Source organism: Lepisma saccharinum, chromosome 20, assembly GCF_977018435.1.
Source record: "Lepisma saccharinum chromosome 20, izLepSacc3.1, whole genome shotgun sequence".
In the NCBI taxonomy this organism is placed as follows: Eukaryota; Metazoa; Arthropoda; class Insecta; order Zygentoma; family Lepismatidae; genus Lepisma; species Lepisma saccharinum.
In genome coordinates this window covers 45,231,609-45,250,353 of record NC_139248.1, presented here as the reverse complement: position 1 = coordinate 45,250,353, position 18,745 = coordinate 45,231,609, and the positions used below count along the sequence as shown (strand labels likewise).

At 38.0% G+C, this 18,745-nt stretch overlaps 1 protein-coding gene across 1 annotated transcript in view; it reads right to left on the bottom strand.

The window, feature by feature from the left end:
- The window catches only part of LOC146003451 (trypsin-1-like), a 44,373-nt gene that overhangs the window by 14,064 nt on the left and 11,564 nt on the right, over window positions 1–18,745 (bottom strand). The window contains exons 3-5 of the mRNA XM_083141736.1: window positions 6,386–6,551; window positions 2,393–2,601; window positions 746–948 (exon numbers count right to left, since the gene is read on the bottom strand). Coding sequence (XP_082997862.1) covers window positions 746–948; window positions 2,393–2,601; window positions 6,386–6,551 — 578 coding nt within the window. The remainder of the gene's footprint in view (window positions 1–745; window positions 949–2,392; window positions 2,602–6,385; window positions 6,552–18,745) is intronic.

The following is an 18,745-nucleotide window of genomic DNA, read 5'->3' as shown; positions in this document are numbered from 1 at the left end:
TGGCTGGGTCTTGCAAACCACACACTTGTGGGGTAAAACTGCGCACGTGCGCAGTCGTGCCCCGTGCTGCATTCCTGAACAAATCACGTGATGCTGCCCAGCCATTGCACAAAGCAATGGAAACTAATACACAGGTGGACGCGGCATTAACACAGCTTCTTCTATCCTTAAACATCGTAATATTGTATACATTCACAGTGACGTAGTACTCAAAACACGTAGTACCAAAATAAATAGCAAACACCCTCAAAATCTTTTCACTTGCCTCTCTCAGCACAACGAATTTCAAACGTATCTTCACCGCTGTCCAGAGCTAGCTACCATCTTGGACGAAGTTACGGTGGCGCAGTGGTGCCAACTGTGTATGATTTTCACCTCGAAAAACCGGTGCGCAGTCCTACCCGCCGCGCAGTCTTACCCCACCTTACTCTACCTGTGCATCTCTTCTCGTGGAAACCATATCTGTTGGTTGTTGATCTGCTCACCATTGCAGACGATGTTTTGCAGCCAATAGCGGTCATTTTGAACATTTATAACTTTAAGGCATTCGACAACAATAAAAGTTCATACTTGCTGTTATAACCGTTCCTGTTATTACCGTTCCAATAGTGTAAACACTAATTTTGGGACACTGTACACACACACACACGGACGCACATGTAGGTATGTACCAGTGTGATGTCTTGTCATGGGAGTGCATGAGTGGGAGTACTGATGAAAGTACAATATCTTAGCCATTCCTTACCTGGCAAGCGTCCTTCCCACCGGAGAGGTATCCGGCACAGAACATGGCATCGTGGAGAGCCGCGCTGTCGTATTCCGAGTGAGCACACTCGTCCCGCGAAAGGATGGGGATGGACACCTTTCGCATCCTGCAGGGCAGTTCCCCCATGTACGACGTCACTCCCCAACCAGCCACGGTTCCCAGGCGCCCGGTGTGGTCGACAACTGCAGAAAAGAACTCTTCATTAATAATTTATTCCTTTTGGTACTCCCTTACATCATACTTGTTGATTATTATTAACTTAGATTCAACATTAAAGTTCAATCAAAGTATATACAGGATTATTAAAAATAATTATCCGGATTAAAGACGACTATATTTTTGAAATTTAAAAATGGGGAGTAATTGGTAATCCATGAGTCAAAAGAACAAAAGTCGAAATATTTTCTCTCATCTTTGTATTTCATAGACTGTATTTCGCCGAGCCAGAGCGACAGAAATTAAAATTCTTGAGAGACTGCCAGAATTTAAATACCTATAGGATCACGAATCAAGGAAAGAAGTGAACAAGAAATAAAGCTAGAATAGAAGCAGGTAACAGATTTTATTATGCATTACATTAGCAACTGAAGTCATCATTATATCACCCAAACTCAAGATCAGGATCTATCAGACAATCATAAGGCCAGTAGTACTTTACAGAGCAGAATGCTGGTGCATGACAAAAAATATGAGACGGCACCAAACACCTGGAAAAGAAAAGTACTGAGGAAGATTTTTGGAACTGTAATGCAGAATGGAGAATGGCGAATACGAATGAGGTTATATGGAAAACCTGACTTAGTAACTTAAACTAAAATAAGACGGTTGTAGTGGCTCGGACACATGGGAAGGATGGAGGAGAGCAGAGCAGCGAAGAAAGTTTTCTGCGGAAAACCAGGAGGTAGAAGAATGAAGGCAAGACCCAGGAAGAGGTGGTTGGATGACACAGAGGCAGATCTAAGGCATCTGGGAGTGAAGCGATGGAGACAGAAGGCTGCAAACAGAGAAGAATGGACTAAGGCCATTATGGAGGCCAAGGCCCTGCAAGTGTTGCAGCACCATCGGGTAAGTAAGAGCGACAGTAGTTCCATATTGCAGTGACACTTTAAAACCGCGTTAATTTGTGTAACCCTGATACAGAATTAAGCAAATTTGAAATCAGATTAATTATTTTGAAGAACTCTGTATTGCACCTCGTGTCACAAAACTTGCGACAGCAGTGTTTCTTCCTTATAATTACACATTTTCAACATCGAGGAGGAAATATGTGTGCTCTAAACCTGTGGATTGTACATATTGTGCCATTATTATTTCATCAACCTACTCCCATTCATATTAGACTCCAAAATTATGGTAAATATACCAATTCTGTATATTAAATAATTTGTAACTGATAATAATAATTCGAAACAGGTCAATTCAAGAATATTATCAGTGCTGGCAGGTGTAGATTGCTTTGCTAACATTGTCACATATTTTCAAGAGTTACTGTTAACATTCCTAAATGGTTTGATTTTGACAATGTTTTGGTTCTTGCACATTTGATATTACTGCGACAGTATTGAACCAGGAGAAATTACTCCAAAGAATTTCCCAGTCCTGCCCTATGAGAGTCAGAAGACTCACCGTGATTTGGTAGGCATATGGGCCTAATGACGTCATTAAACGAGATTCTCATGTTCACTTTAAGTAGCATTATGTCTGAGTAGAAATAATTTTCTGGATCGTAGTTTGGATGTGGCATGATCTTCTCCACTGACAACTCAGCGGTTCGTCTGTCGTAACGGCATTTGTCATACTGGCCAAGGACAATCTTCATCTCATCTTGGCTGTACCTAGGAAGAACAAATCAAAAATTACATTTTATTTTACCTTTATGTTGTGAAGCTACAATTTGCAATGTTGGTATGTGCTCCCGTGTTCTTGACATGTGTGTGAATCTAATGGAAGTTTTTGTTTCATGTTGTGTGAAATGCATATCATATTTCTGCAATTTCACCTACTCTTATTTGGTTGAGATGTCACACAAGAAAACAAAGATAATGCATCGCATTTTTAAAAGAGAGTTTCATATGACAGTTTGCTTTCCCAACAACAGAAATCATTTCAGAAGGAAAGTCTCCCAAGATGATTAGGAGTCATGGTAGTGGCGACTTTTAATAATAAACGTCATCATGAATCTAAGTGTTGTTTAGTACACTTTCGAAGTCGAATTTGATGCAATAGGTGAGAATGTTATAACTTTAGTAAAATCGAATCTTAAAATTAACATTTAATTTCTCCACAGGGAATTAATGTGAAGAAAATTAATATAAGTAGAGTATGACAGGCACATTTTTAGTAGGGGACAGGGGTATTCCTAGACGGAGGGTAGCCCCGTACAGAAAGAAATTTGCGTGATTTACACTACTACTGCATTATCCCTGTCAAATTTCTCTCCACTAAGGAAAAACTCCAAAGCATGTTTTTTTGAAGCGAAACCTCTCACTAGCTTGCAAATGCCACATTATTTTATGTAGCTCTTGTAGAGTTTAAGCAGCACAGATAACGAGTATCGACATTTCATAGATCGGTTGGTAAGAAGAGCTGCACTACCTGCACATTGTGAAAAATCGGGGACATAGTTGCATAACATATTGTAGTCTGGACAGTAGCGGCTTCTGCCTTTTCGCAAATTCGCACGTAAACACCCAAACAAATCTGTAATGCAATTATTTTTTATTATACTTATTCACTGGACACTATCTTCTTCAAAACATCAAACGTTTCCACACCCCATCGCCCCATCGGCTTCGATTTACCAGCGCCTGCCGCTGAGATAGATACGTTCACCTCGCACACAAGTCGCCGTGTGCTCGTTTGCAGCTCGCAGTATTATGGTATTATGGGCTAAACTCGCAATCCCATTCCATTCCTTTTTTTTTTTTTTTTTTTTTTTTTTTGAGAAGGGACGTTTCTATGCTATCTTCGCCCACCCTGTTCCGAGCATGGCAGGCGCAAGGAAGAAGACAGGAGAGAGAGGGGACAACTGAAAGCGAAACGCGTGCTTTAAACAATGTCTAGCATTGTTTTGCTTGGTGAAAACAAACTGTCCTTGTGGCGCTGCAGTCGAATTATCCACCCGCTCGGGGGGGGGGGGGGAGACGTGGATCAGTCAGCTGTTTCCATTGTGCGGCAAAATTGTTACACTACCAAAAGCTCGTTCCTGTTTCACTGCAAAGTGAGCATGATGAAAGGAAAATTTAACGTTGTTGAATATTTGGAGGGAAGTTAGTTACTCGTACAAATCGCGCAACGACTGTAGTGCGAAGAAGGGCAGTGTTGACTGAGTGAGTATTGTCATTTTCTTTAATATTTATTATTTATTCCCTTGATATCTCTTGAGTTTGTTAGTTTGGTCAGTTGGTCGTTAGATATAAACAACTGCTAGATAGATTACAACTGATTTTCTGCATGTGGTCGTTGGATCGGCTACCTTGTTTGCAGGAGTGGCTCAAGATAAAATTTTTACCCAGGCGAGATGTTGGCGCCCCTACTTTCCACATTCCTCCAATATAAATCATAACTATGTTATATATTTACTGTTTTAATGACGAAAAACAATAGCCTTATTTAAAAAACAAAAATACTAAAATTCTGTTAAAGAACACGTTTATTGTAGGTAGGTATGTGTTTATTTAATACATACATAATGACATCAAAACAACAATAAACCCTTAGCTTAGATGATTTTGCAATATACTTATTAAGATATTCAGCAGTAGCTTCAATTAATTCTTGTCAACAATAAATCCAGCTCTTTTTAAAACAAATAGCCACGCAGCCGGTGGAGGCACATAGTGGTTCGGACCCCTATTTAAATTGTATATCGTCTGTCCCTATTAGCATTTCTGTGCATAAAGTGGACTTAACAAATAAACTCACGCTTTGGATTTGGCTCTAATCAAGGAGGATGCCTCGGTTTGACGCCCTCGGTAGTCGCCCGATCCTGCTTATTTGATATATGCAAATATTATTATTCTTGTTCACATTTTTCAACGGAGCGAGGGGGAAAGTTTTTACTAAATATTTTGCAAATCGACAATAATATTAAATATTGTAGATCGGAATTCTATGTTTATAGTGATTTTGTCAGGTTATCGAATGTTGAATTATCTACAGAGTGGGCACAAAGTCGCTTTCCCCAATAAATGAAGAAATCAATGATTGGGGAAAGCGACTTTGTGCCCACCCTGTATAAACAATAACATCGCTCTTTTCGTGATCGACGGAAAATTCGCTGCGGTATTTCAAATTTGTAAAAATTAATATTTTTTATGAAACAAAACTCCCCCACAGCCTCATTTTCAGTAAAAGGTGTTCATAACTTGGGTTACCAATACATTTAGGATTATTATGGACGCAAAAACGGAACGAGTATTTGAGAGGGGTTGTAAAACACTTCTTCTGGACGCGATGATGAAGTGCACACCCATATAGCCACCACTGAGTTTGAAAGCCTTGCCGATACTAATGTCGAATCTGAAAGTGATAAATGCGAAACGTGCGTAGAGGATACCCACTGACAGGCAGAAAAATAGTAGCTACACACACGATTTACGAAAGTAGATAGCTAATGATAGTTTGACGTATATAATTAATCTTTTGTGTTATTATACTTACTAACTAGAACAGACAAACTAATAACTATTGAAATAGTTAGTTTTTGTCTGTTTCAGTTAGTAAATATTATAATCATGCCAAAAGACAATGGAATGAACTAAGTCTCAGTATCTCATCTCACAGTATTTTATCTCGGTCAAACTACGATTCTGAATGAGAATAAAGCGATTCTGATTAAAGGAATTACACAATCGTTGTCGCCTTTGCCAGTTGCCAGCAATAAAAGCAGAGCGTCTTCTAAAGAAAACCACCGAGCATCCTTGCAGAAAAAGCTGAGAGCCAAAAGCAATGGTAAATCCGTAAAACGTTCTGTGCAACTGGGCGAGTCCAAATCACTGTATTAGCTGTTGAATTGGAAAACTCTATTGCAAAGTTTCCTCTAAAACGTTTCACGAAAATAGTGCCTTTGGTGTAAATGGAACGATGGGTACATGAAGACTGCACTGGGGTAGATCCAGATCTGGGAAAGTAGAGTATGTTCCCTGGGCCACCAATCCTATGTTGAATCACTAACTCAAGTTCAATTGTTTACATGTTTCTTTCCATGTGTGTATTTTACCAAATGATTTTACTGTACCCATATATGCAATATTAAGTTCTGAGGAAGATCAGGTGATCCGACCTCTGAGACACAGCGCATTGCGGAGCCAGGGATTCCGGGTTCGAATCCTGGTCTGGGTATGGGTGTTCTTGGCGAGTGTCCCTTCATCACTTTCATCATATCATCACTCATCTTGATCTCCGTCATTAGCAAAAAGCTGCAGAAAAGCGATTGAAAATTAACGTAATCAATCTAATCATTGGAGCTACATTCTGAGGGTCTTTCACTAAAATAACTTATATTATGATTTACAGCCGTGTAACTGGTACTTTTTTGTTTCTATTATACCATAAATATAAATATACTAAATATCGAAAGAAATCTGTTAATCCAAAGAAGTTATGAACATTACGTACATATCCACATTGCAATGCGCCGCGGTGAGGATGTATCTGTCGCTGATGATTGATCCTCCGCACAGCAAGGTGTCGTTTCCTTTGATCATCACCAGCCAAGGGAACTCGTTCTTTATTCCTTCGACTCCTCCGACGATCCTGGGGCCTCTCGTGGGTTCTCCACACACTGGAACATTGAAAACCTTAAAGTGTCGTAAGGGATGCAGTTGGGGAAATCTGCGGAAAAAATATGAGAGACTCCAAACAAATTACAACAAAAGCTTTTCTTACATTATTTGCACTTTTGAGGTATCCTATTTAGCATATTAATACTGTGTGAACTTCTTCGGCATGTTCCTGCAAAGCCTCCAACAATTCTATAGCGTTCCATCACCCTGATTGGAGAGGTTAAATATCAATTGATTAGGCTAAATTGTTTTACTATTATTAGTACTTGTAATATTCACCTCTGAAATGTGCTCTATTATTTGTGACTGCTATGTACTTTTATTGCAATGTAATGGATATTAAAATGTCAATTCAGATGGCTGACCTTGAACACAGCAATATTCCAAAAACCAAAATATCCCCCTTGTAACTTACTTCAGTGGTCTGCTTTCAAAGGGCAACCAAGTCCATAGTATACAAATTTGAAAAGGTGTTAATATTTTCTATTTCCAAGTCGAAATAGACTGTCTTCCAAACCTTGGGGGTAGTCACCCATATAGCCCCATTACCGGACAGCATAGTAACTTACATTTATACAATTGCAGAGGGAGACAACCGAATGTAGTGATTACCTTCGCTTGAACTTTGTTCTTAAAATCGCGGAGGAATTTGTGTCGATGTAAGCCACATCTGTTAATTGCATTACGCAGTTAATGCAAACTTATTGTTCCACATGTGCTTACATCAATGAACTTAATTTTTATGTACAGAAAGGCTAATAGGAGCTAGGCCTACATGTTAAAGTGGGATCATTGATTGATTGATTGATTTAATTTATTTTACTTCGCGTTTTGTGCCTTTTGGCTAATTTGCGAAGATGGGGATGAGTGATGAAATTATGAAATTGATGAATGGACATTCACAAACAACCAAGCCCGACAGGATTCGAACCCGGGACCCTTGGCGTCGCAGCGCGATGTGTTAACCACTCGGCCACAGGGTCGGGCTTAAAGTGGGATCAGATCCGCTATGTGCCTCCACTGGGTATCAAACCGTGTAGTCGTTTATTACACTGCGTTGACTGTGCTACTGTACCACTACGCCATCCGTGTTTACATCAAGAAAAGATTTCTTAGGTTACAATATTTAGCCATATTTTAAACTTCTCGCATGATCCTAAACCGAAAACAACCTATTTCCCAATACCGGACGAAAAAAGATTCCAGTGTTTTCAGATTTTTTCTGCATGGCATCACGTATAGAAGGATTTATTTAATTCTTTTTATTTCATTTGCTTTATTTTACTTCGCCTTTTGTGCCACTTTTGGCTAATTTGCGAAGATGGGGATGATTGATGATATGATGAAATTGATGAATGGACACTCACAAACATCCATGCACAGGCAGGGATTCGAACCCGGGACCCCTGACGTCGTACCGCGATGTGCACGTATAGAAGGAAAACAGGATCAGGATATCATGAAAAAACCTGGGGAAAGTCAGTGTTAGGGAAGCAGCAGGACATTTCCGTTTCCAAAAGTGAGCATGTGCCTTGTTTGTGTCCTTAATAAGGTATGATAAATTTAATTGGCACTTTCAATATGAAGATATAGAAAAAGAAAATCAATGTTTAAAGGAATAGGACAAAAGAGCGAAATTTTATTATTCACCCCTTATAACATTATGCAAGAGGAGGAAGAAGAGTCGCTCTGAAAAGAAGCCAATCTCAAACGCAGGGGTGTCCATTCCCCCAGATCATACTATAATCCCCATAAAATATGTAAATCCTCGTTTTCACACATCGAGTAATTTTTTAGTATTCGATTTGTAATTCCTACGCACCACGTGATAAGAGCAGGTTCAATGATTTGCTCTTAATTCGTGTTTCGTTATGGACTTAGCGCTGTTTTCGATTTTAAAAATCCAACTTTTTTTTATTTACTTAAAGTTTCAGATACAGTACTGAAAGACCATTTTATACTGAAACTGTAGCAACAAGAAAAAAAAGAAAAATAACAACAACAAAACAATACAAGATGGCAGACGAAAAAAATAAATTGTTACATGTACATTCTTAGTGATTGTCGGAAACTGTGTTCTGACAAGAAAATATCAACATTTACAGGCAGGTTATTATATAAGTGTGGGAGCCTATATAAAGGTTGATTGATTGATTGATTTCGTTTATTTTACTTCGCGTTTTGTGCCTCTTGGCTAATTTGCGAAGATGGGGATGAGTGATGAAATGATGAGATTGATGAATGGACATTCACAAACAACCAAGCCCGACCGGGATTCGAACCCGGGACCCTAGGCGTCGCAGCGCGATGTGCTAACCACTCGGCCACAGGGTCGGGCGCCTATATAAAGGGACCGCTGCAGGAGAGAGAGCCTAGTAGCTCTCTCTAGTAGGGCATGTGAAAGAGCTTTATGTTGCGGGTTGGCCGTAGATGAAATTGGTTGACAAGGTTTTGATTTTGCCATAAATGATTTTATGCAAAAATTTCATGTCTCCTATTTCGTAACGAGTGTGTGGTGACTGGATGTTCAAAATAGACATAATATCTATTTTATGGAGGTGTCTGAGAGAAGGAATTCTATGACGAGCAATGGCGAGGAAAATGCTGAGGACAGAATCAAGCCTGGAAAGATTAGTTTTAGAAGCCATAGTCCAGATGGGAGAGCAGAATTCAAGAATGGGAGACATAAAGGATTTGAAAAATAAGCTAATGGTTGATTGGTTTTGGATTTCAGGGAATCTATACAGTATGCCAAGGAGACGCATGGCTCGTTTAGTAGTATATGTAATGTACTCATTGAAGTTTAGCTTTTCGTCGATGATAACAGCAAGATCTTTTTGAGGGGAAACCTTTTTGATGAGACTGTTATCGAGAGTATACAAAGGGAGCACTTTGTTCCTTTTTAAGGAAATGGTGAGGAAGGAGCATTTCTGAGGATTCAATTCAAGTTTCCACTGGCGACACCACAAAAGTAGTTCTGTAACAGCTTGTTGTAGGATTAGTGAATCACGTTCAGATGAAATTTCTTTGAAGAGTTTACAGTCATCGGCAAAGAGAAGTACATTTATGGGAAGAGAAGACAGTGTGTCGGGCAGATCATCCATGTAAAGAAGGAACAAAAGTGGGCCTAAGACACTCCTCTGGGGGACACCAGACAGGACGGGTAGAAAGCTGGAAGGGGAGCCAGAGCATTACCTTCTCAATCTGAAAGCCTCATGGCTTGCTCCGGTTACGTGACTAAGCGTCATCAACTGGAAGCGAGATAGCCGCCATGTTTGATTTGCTTCTTCGGAATCAATGTTGGACCTTTTTAGTGAATATGGAATTGTAATGCAAATTTAAGAACTGTAATCGAGTTTACATGACGTATAAATATGCTTAAATGTGCAAGAGGTATGGTGTATAAGTGTTGTGTGCTCAATTGCAGAGGCAATTATGATGAAAAAGGTAAGAGTAACGTTCACATTTCTTCAAGATGTTAAAAATGAGAAATTTTTAGGGCAATTCCATTTGATTCAGTCACTACGAAAAGATACAAGTTAAGTAACAAATGTTTTATACTAAAAAATAAATAAGAGTAATAGTTCATGATGTAAACATGTCATGTGTACGGAATAGGGATCAAATATACTCGTAAATGTGGACAACATGTCTACATTTTTTTAGAAATATCAAATAATTTACCCTGAATTACAAACGTTGGTTAATATTACGTCTACCAAAGCAATTTGTTAGTGTAAATTTTATGCAAGTATTCGATAAATTATTCATATTATTTACACAAATTTTCAGTTTCAAAATGTGCTTAATGAAAGAAACCTATACAACGGCTCAAAGTTGATACATGTGTACATTTATTCTTGTTTTATCCCGCTTTATGCTTCTTTATGCTAATCGGAGGCTAATGGAAGATATGTTGTACATTCAAATACAAAGGTGCGATGTGTAACAAGAACTTTTCGTGTGTAAAACTATCCAAGAATATATTACTTATGTTTCAAATACAAATGTTTTCACACAGAAAGCATTTTGTTACTTAGCTATGTTAATATGAACTACAAATGTATTAAATTTTTAAAACTGTTTCATATGAACTGCTTTTTATTTTTTGTCTTTGTGAAGTTTCAATGTTCGTAACTTTGATTATTATATCAGTGATAATGTTTATTGTGTCATAATTTATTAACATTCTTCACGATTTCTTTAACAGAATGTAAAACACAGTGTAAGGAAATATTCCAAATGTTTATTTCCCAAGTGAACGTTAAAATGGAAATATTAATCTGCTTTTTTATTTTTCAATGAAACTCTTAAGTTATTGTCACAGATCTTACTAACGACAATGAAAAGATTCAATTTGTTTATTATCTTTCGTTCAATAAAGTCAATTGGATCGAAATTACAATGTGACAAATGATTTAGGTTTAGTCTTTATCACAGTAATGTAACATTGTCCTTGTACAGTCATGTTCAAAAAATCTGTCGCATGGAATTTTTCTAAGTCCAACGTCTTACGAAATTATGTTGGTAGCTCTGAAACAAGGAAGTGTTGTGAAATATACGATCCTCCAATCAGAGTGAAGTTTGATTCGGCGGAGCAGGAGGCGTGCTCACGGTCTTGTCCACAGGAAGTTCAACCAATGCAGCATTTTCAAATATGAGATAACGTCCCCATTGGTTAAATATTGTTTCAATAATGCGAATCGGCAGAAAGATTGCGCAAAAGTTTACTTTGTCGCTTTAATTGACTTTAATCGTTTCAAATTAGTATTAAATTGTCCCAATTATAGTTCACGAACTTAATATATGTATTCATGTATGTGTTTGACAATCATATATCACTCCTTAGAACAATTTTCACATTGTTTTCACTACGTGAGATGACATTTCATTTACATTTACGATAAAATAGTGGTTTGGGTGTAATGACAGTTTTCATTAATTAATTTAGAGATGTATTTTTATTTATTGAGTTAATGATTAGGTTAATTCGTTATTTTTCGCGAAAAGAGGGATCCACAGCTGAAAGAAAATACACAAATTGCATGATTGAGGTCAAGAGTTCGTTTTAACATCACTTTTTGCACACATAGGCTAATCACGACTTGAGATACATTTAAATTGGAATGTGAAACATTATGCGACCTGACTGGAACTCGGAAGAGGACACACTGATTACAAGACGTCGATACATTACCGCTATGGTCTGGCGAACGCCAATAATAATGAGGGGGTTGTGGGAGTGAGAGAGGGGTGACAGAGAGTAGAAAATAAATAGTATTTTTGGGGGTATTTAGTGTTTATTTATACACATACAAACCTAAGAAAATATTTATTTTGATACATGTGTGTGGGAGGGGGGGGGGCGAAGGTAGAAAAGAGAGGAACAGAAAGATATTGGGAGAGATGAGACGAAGAGGTGATTATAGAAAATGTTTTATTTGACGTTCAGTAATAAAAACAATCAAATCAATAATGATTATCTTACAAATACCATATTTATTGTAAATTTGTTTTAGAAATGGGGGCGGGGAGCTGTTTGTTTAAGTACAGTGCAGGATAACAAGTGGAGACACATAGTGGTACGTATCTCACTTTAAACTGTAGGTCCAGTCCCGATTAGCCTATCTGTGCATAAAGTGGACTTAGAATTCAGTAGGAAAATAACGTCGATCTAGTATTTTTTATTTTAGATGCGTTGAGACCACTAAAATTACCAATTCTTATAATAAGAAACCTGTCCTCATCTTACCATTTTGAAAGAGAGAGAGTTAATTGTATAATCTTTCGTTGTTAATTTCAAAGAAGACTAATTCAAATAGTAACAATGGGGACGAATAAAGCTTACGAAAAGTTTTTGCCACCGTGGGGATTTGAACCTACGACCATTAGAGTGACAACCCATTGCGATAACCACTACCCCACGAGTTCGTTCCTTCATACGGCATGATTATAAGTTAAGACCAATTTGTTCAATGTGCATTAGAAATATAATCCCCACCCGCCTCTTTATAAACAACACACCAAAACGCTCCTTTGTAGCAAATGAAATAAAGGTGGTATGAATGTCACAAAACATTTAAGCAAAATCCACTATATTTACGACGCAATCGTTTTACATGAAGAGGCTACAGCTTCGAAAATTGAGGTTGTGGTTTGATTCTAGTTGTAGGATACCCCATAGGTATTGATAAGCCAAGGCTCTAGTGTGCACTAGATTGGTTCATTTGTAGTGACGTGCTCAGGAGTTTGTAAAGAGGTATGTGAATATAAAAATGTGTTAATGCTTAGTTTTTAAACAGTGAACTCATATTTTAATATCTCTCTGTCAATCTCACTATCTGACTTAGGAACATATTAGTATTGCAGGAGTCATACTGAAAAGAAATTTCACGTGACAATAACGAGAAATTAGATTTACGGAAGGAATAGATTTCATATTTTAAAACCTCGAAGGGCCTTGGGCTATCTCCTAACTGTCAATCTCGCTTCCACAATCCTACCTATAGTTGTGGAGATCTTCAACTGGCAACGAGGTGACGTCGGTCAGCACGTCGAACCCTCAGCCGTTATAGAAGATATATGAAACCGGGTTACACCAGTCAATCGTAGCTCCCCAATTTCCTCACTATGGTGGGTTGCCGCCGGTCCTATACACATAGCAGGCCGAGAACACAGGACAACTCGAATCCATGCCGTCCCGCTGCTGTTGGAGTCCAAAACACAGTGTTAGACCGCACTGCTACGGAGGAGGAGAGTTTTCATATTTTATTTCTTATAAATGTCGACAATACATTAAATCTATTACGCACCAAAAATTAGTGGAAAAAATAGCCGGTTCTATAAGAGATTCGAACCTTCGATCTTCACTCAACTAGGCCGCTATTTTTAACAATTTCCCATTTTCTCACTCAATAACCTTCGTCGAACGTTAACGTTTATCTTAAGAGTCGTTAGCAATCTTGTAAACCTTATTAACCTATCTGCTGTCTATCACAAATTTATTTTACAACCTGGAGTAGATTTTGATGTCTGCAATTTAGAACTTGACTTTCGTGGTAAGTAATTCTCTACCGTCTACTATAATAAATAAATCAAAGTCTACATATCTCATATTTTGTAAATGCGAAATGTCATTGTTAAATGTTACAAACGATTTCTCATTCGACCGTTAGTTCCAGATATAGCCACAGCATTCTGGAAACCAGCGTGAAACGTGTTTCCCACACTTTCAAGGTTAGGTGAACCCTTATCAGTTGTATTGGATGTCTGTGAACATGTTACTTCATACGTCATGGTCCTGTGGTGGATTTCTTCCCCTTCCCCTTTTACCTTGAACGGTAGTAATCCCCGACTGGGCACGACGAATCAATCACAGAAAAGCAGACTGTCTAGTAAATCTCATGGCATGTATTATTTCGAGCTCCTAGGTTTTGGAAAGTGAAATAAAAATGTATGTAACATAAATTCATAATGGTTGACTTCTTTGGGTATTATTTCATGTCTCTTTTCTACTTACTCCTCTGAAACTTTTTGTCTACTGTTTTCAGTAGATCAAAAGGTGTTTTGAAACATCTACTGTGTTCATATTTTCAAAAAGATATAAATGCAAGAAATAATAAGGGGGAATGAAATTCATATTTACAGCCAAAATATTAAGCTTAACATATTATACGCTATACTGAATAAATTAATTTCACTTGCAGTTTCTCTACTGTACTGGTTTCAGTAGATCAATAGGTGTTTTGAAACATCTACGTTAAGATTTTTTAAATTTGAATTACAATTTGTGTGCATCAAAACTTCGGGTTTTGATGCAAGGGGCTGGACCCCGTCACCCTATACGGGGCCCAGCCCCTTATCATGACAAAAATAAAAGCGTGTCTGAAAACGAAAATATCCTTACCTGGGTTAAAAGCTGAGACTGTAAAGGGACAGTCAGCACAAACAAGGACAAAACACAGGACAACACGCACACAGTCCTACGAAGATTATACTAACAGTAGGTCCAGTCACCAGAGCCTCGTTAGTCTGCAAAATGCAGTTCAGGGTGTACTACATGGAAGTGAGGTTGGTTTAGATTTTAAATAGATATAAAAACAAATTGTTAGTGAGGAGGAATAAAAAGCTATATTTACAGCTGACATGCTGAGCTAAACACACTACAAGGGTGGAAGGGATGACCTTCCACGAAGTATGTACAGCCAATTGTTGCTTCCACGTAGTACACCCAGGACTTCTGTTGTGCAGACGAACGAGGCTCTGGCGACTGGCCCCATGGCCAGTATAATTTTCTGTGTTGTCCTGTGTTTGGTCCTTGTGGGTGCTGAGCGCCTCTTTACAGCCTCAGCTTTTAACCGAATTCAGAATATTTTAATATTTTAATTACAACAGGACGTTACTTATGTTATTTTTGTTCTGCTAAGGAGCTGGACCCTGTATAAAGTGACAGGTGCAAAATAGCCTAAGTGCTGATACACCCATAAATTCAATTCAAATTCAAACACTACATGCAATATTACATGTAGTACTGAAGAGAATGCTGTGGCTATATCTGGAACTAATCTACTATATTTACGACGCAATCGTTTTACATGGAGAGGTTACAGCTTCGAAAATTGAGGTTGTGGCGTGGCTGCTTTTACTGGTAGATAATGGTATGGCAAGGTTCCTGCGTGCATTAGCCAGTAATTTCCGAGAAAGAAACTTCATTTTTTTTAATATGGTAAAGTGGATCGGTGATAGGCTATCAGTATCACACGCCGAAGATTATAGGTTTGACTTCTGTTCGATTACCCCTATTATTATTATATAGAGCAACTAAGTATTGTATTTAATTAATAATTTAAAGAAATAAAAATGTTATATATATTTAAAAAAATAACACTCCTTTCTAATGATGTTTCAATGTTATTTTTGAAAATAATTTCTCAGAATATGTTTTTGAATTTCTCATCATTTTACAAATATTTGCATAAAATTTATCCATGTGTTATATTCGACGAAATGTCATGTTCAGCGAGAGTTATACATTTTTATTTTAGGGAAAATTATCAAGAAACAAAACAAATAAATACTATTGACATTTTGTGAATAATATTTATTTTACATTATTTTTTGTTCACCATGCATAGTTGTATTCTTGTAAAAAGCATGAAAAACAATATATTTCTCTACATTTCGCAAAGCAAATAATATACGAATTTTCGTAATAAGTGAAATTCAATAAATAATTTTTAGGTTTAATAAAGAATAAAAATCGCAGGGTTAACCGAACGTTGAATCGAACACGGAATTTTACACCCCATAAAAAGCCTTGTAGCTTTTGCAATGAAGTGATGTAGATTCAAGTAATAACATTTCATGCAAAATCGCACGTTATAAGATTGTTCAAATATATTAACTCAAATCAAAGTGTCCATAATTTGTTATACTGTCAGCCATTCGGCACATCTCGTTACAAAATTTCAGCATATCACCATTCACTAACTAATCGAATTGAATATTGATCCACTTCACAGTTCAATGTGCAACAATAGTTTCGACTCATATCACGTGAGACGTAAACTCAATTCAATTCTCTCATTGTATGTAACTTGTATGTTGAGCTCATGTAGAAATATCAATTACGAGCTCTAAGCTAAATTTGACGCTACAATCGCTTGATCAACTCTTGCGTCTCCCTGCCAGACATTCTACGTTCCTGTTTGCTCCAGGCCGCTTCTTCATTTCATTATCATTATTTTCATCTCTTTCATTCTCATCGTCTTTATAAACGTACGTAATTTCTACTGTTTACAATAGACAGAATCTACTGTTATCAATTGTAGTACTCTACTGTGTCTCTCGGAAATCTACTCAAAATCAATGATTTCCTACTGAACACTTTCAGTAGGCCTAATGTGTAATTACAGTTGAGGAACTACAAGTGAAATATTCTCTTCAGTACTACATGTAATATTGCATGTAGTGTTTGAATTTGAATTGAATTTATGGGTGTATCAGCACTTAGGCTATTTTGCACCTGTCACTTTATACAGGGTCCAGCTCCTTAGCAGAACAAAAATAACATAAGTAACGTCCTGTTGTAATTAAAATATTAAAATATTCTGAATTCGGTTAAAAGCTGAGGCTGTAAAGAGGCGCTCAGCACCCACAAGGACCAAACACAGGACAACACAGAAAATTATACTGGCCATGGGGCCAGTCGCCAGAGCCTCGTTCGTCTGCACAACAGAAGTCCTGGGTGTACTACGTGGAAGCAACAATTGGCTGTACATACTTCGTGGAAGGTCATCCCTTCCACCCTTGTAGTGTGTTTAGCTCAGCATGTCAGCTGTAAATATAGCTTTTTATTCCTCCTCACTAACAATTTGTTTTTATATCTATTTAAAATCTAAACCAACCTCACTTCCATGTAGTACACCCTGAACTGCATTTTGCAGACTAACGAGGCTCTGGTGACTGGACCTACTGTTAGTATAATCTTCGTAGGACTGTGTGCGTGTTGTCCTGTGTTTTGTCCTTGTTTGTGCTGACTGTCCCTTTACAGTCTCAGCTTTTAACCCAGGTAAGGATATTTTCGTTTTCAGACACGCTTTTATTTTTGTCATGATAAGGGGCTGGGCCCCGTATAGGGTGACGGGGTCCAGCCCCTTGCATCAAAACCCGAAGTTTTGATGCACACAAATTGTAATTCAAATTTAAAAAATCTTAACGTAGATGTTTCAAAACACCTATTGATCTACTGAAACCAGTACAGTAGAGAAACTGCAAGTGAAATTAATTTATTCAGTATAGCGTATAATATGTTAAGCTTAATATTTTGGCTGTAAATATGAATTTCATTCCCCCTTATTATTTCTTGCATTTATATCTTTTTGAAAATATGAACACAGTAGATGTTTCAAAACACCTTTTGATCTACTGAAAACAGTAGACAAAAAGTTTCAGAGGAGTAAGTACCGGGTGGCCAAACTAAAAGAGGCCCCATGTCTTATAAACAACATACAGACAATTCACTCATTTATTGTATATACAGAATACAGAGTAGGAAAGTATTATTATGAAAAACAACGTACTGAACATTCAATAGGTCAATAGTTCACAGGAGGTGCTGAAAATGTTCACCATGAACCTCGATACACAACTCAGCACGTCTCAACATGTTTCTGGAAACTTTTGCCAATTCATTTGGTGTGATTTCCGCAATCGCATTGCGAATGTTTGTTTTCAACTCTTCAATTGTATGCGGGTTGTTACTGTAGACCTTACCCTTTAAATTACCCCACAAATAAAAATCACAGGTCGACAGATCGGGCGATCTGGGAGGCCATAAACCTGCGGAAACTGTACGTTCTTCTCCGAAAGCTTCATGGACGTATGACATTGAAAACCGTGAAGTATGCGCCGTAGCGCCATCTTGCTGGAAAAACGCATACTCTCGTTCTTCATCAGTTAGCTGCGCTATGAATGGTTGCAACAATTCCGTTACATACACTTGCGAGTTCACAGTGTTGTGAAAGAAAATGGGGCCTACAATCCGTTGGCCTGAAACAGCACACCAAACGCCTACTTTCAAATCATGCAGAGGCACCTCAAAGCGTTCCCTGGGATTGTCTGTTGACCAATAGCGTGTGTTTTGAGAGTTCACGTACCCGCTAAGGTGAAACCATGCTTCGTCTGAGTGGAAGTAAAGATGAGGATCCAGATAACCATCAGCAACATTCGTGAGTAACCATTCGCAATAGTGTTGTCGTTGTCCGTAATCTGTAGGTTTTAATGCTTGCATCACTCTTACTTTGTATGGTCGCATATGTAACTGCTGCAACATGTTCTGGCATGACGTTCGTTTGATGTTTAGTTGGGAGGAGAGACGTCTAGTTGATTTCCGTGGACTCCTTACCATAGCCTCGTGAACACGTTCAGTATTGTCCGGCGAACAAACTGTCTTTACACGGTTACGTTTGGCGTTAGCGACTGAACCTGTTGCTCTAAATTTCGTGATCAATTTCTGCACAACACTTTTCGCAGGAGCAGCTGTCTCTGGATATTTTATAGTGAACCTTTCATTTACAGTTTTAAACGATTTACATCCGAAGTACGTTTCAATAATGAACACTCTTTGTTCGATTGACAAAGGCATTCTGCAGCACTTCACAACACACTTCAAACAGACTACTGACAACGCAGC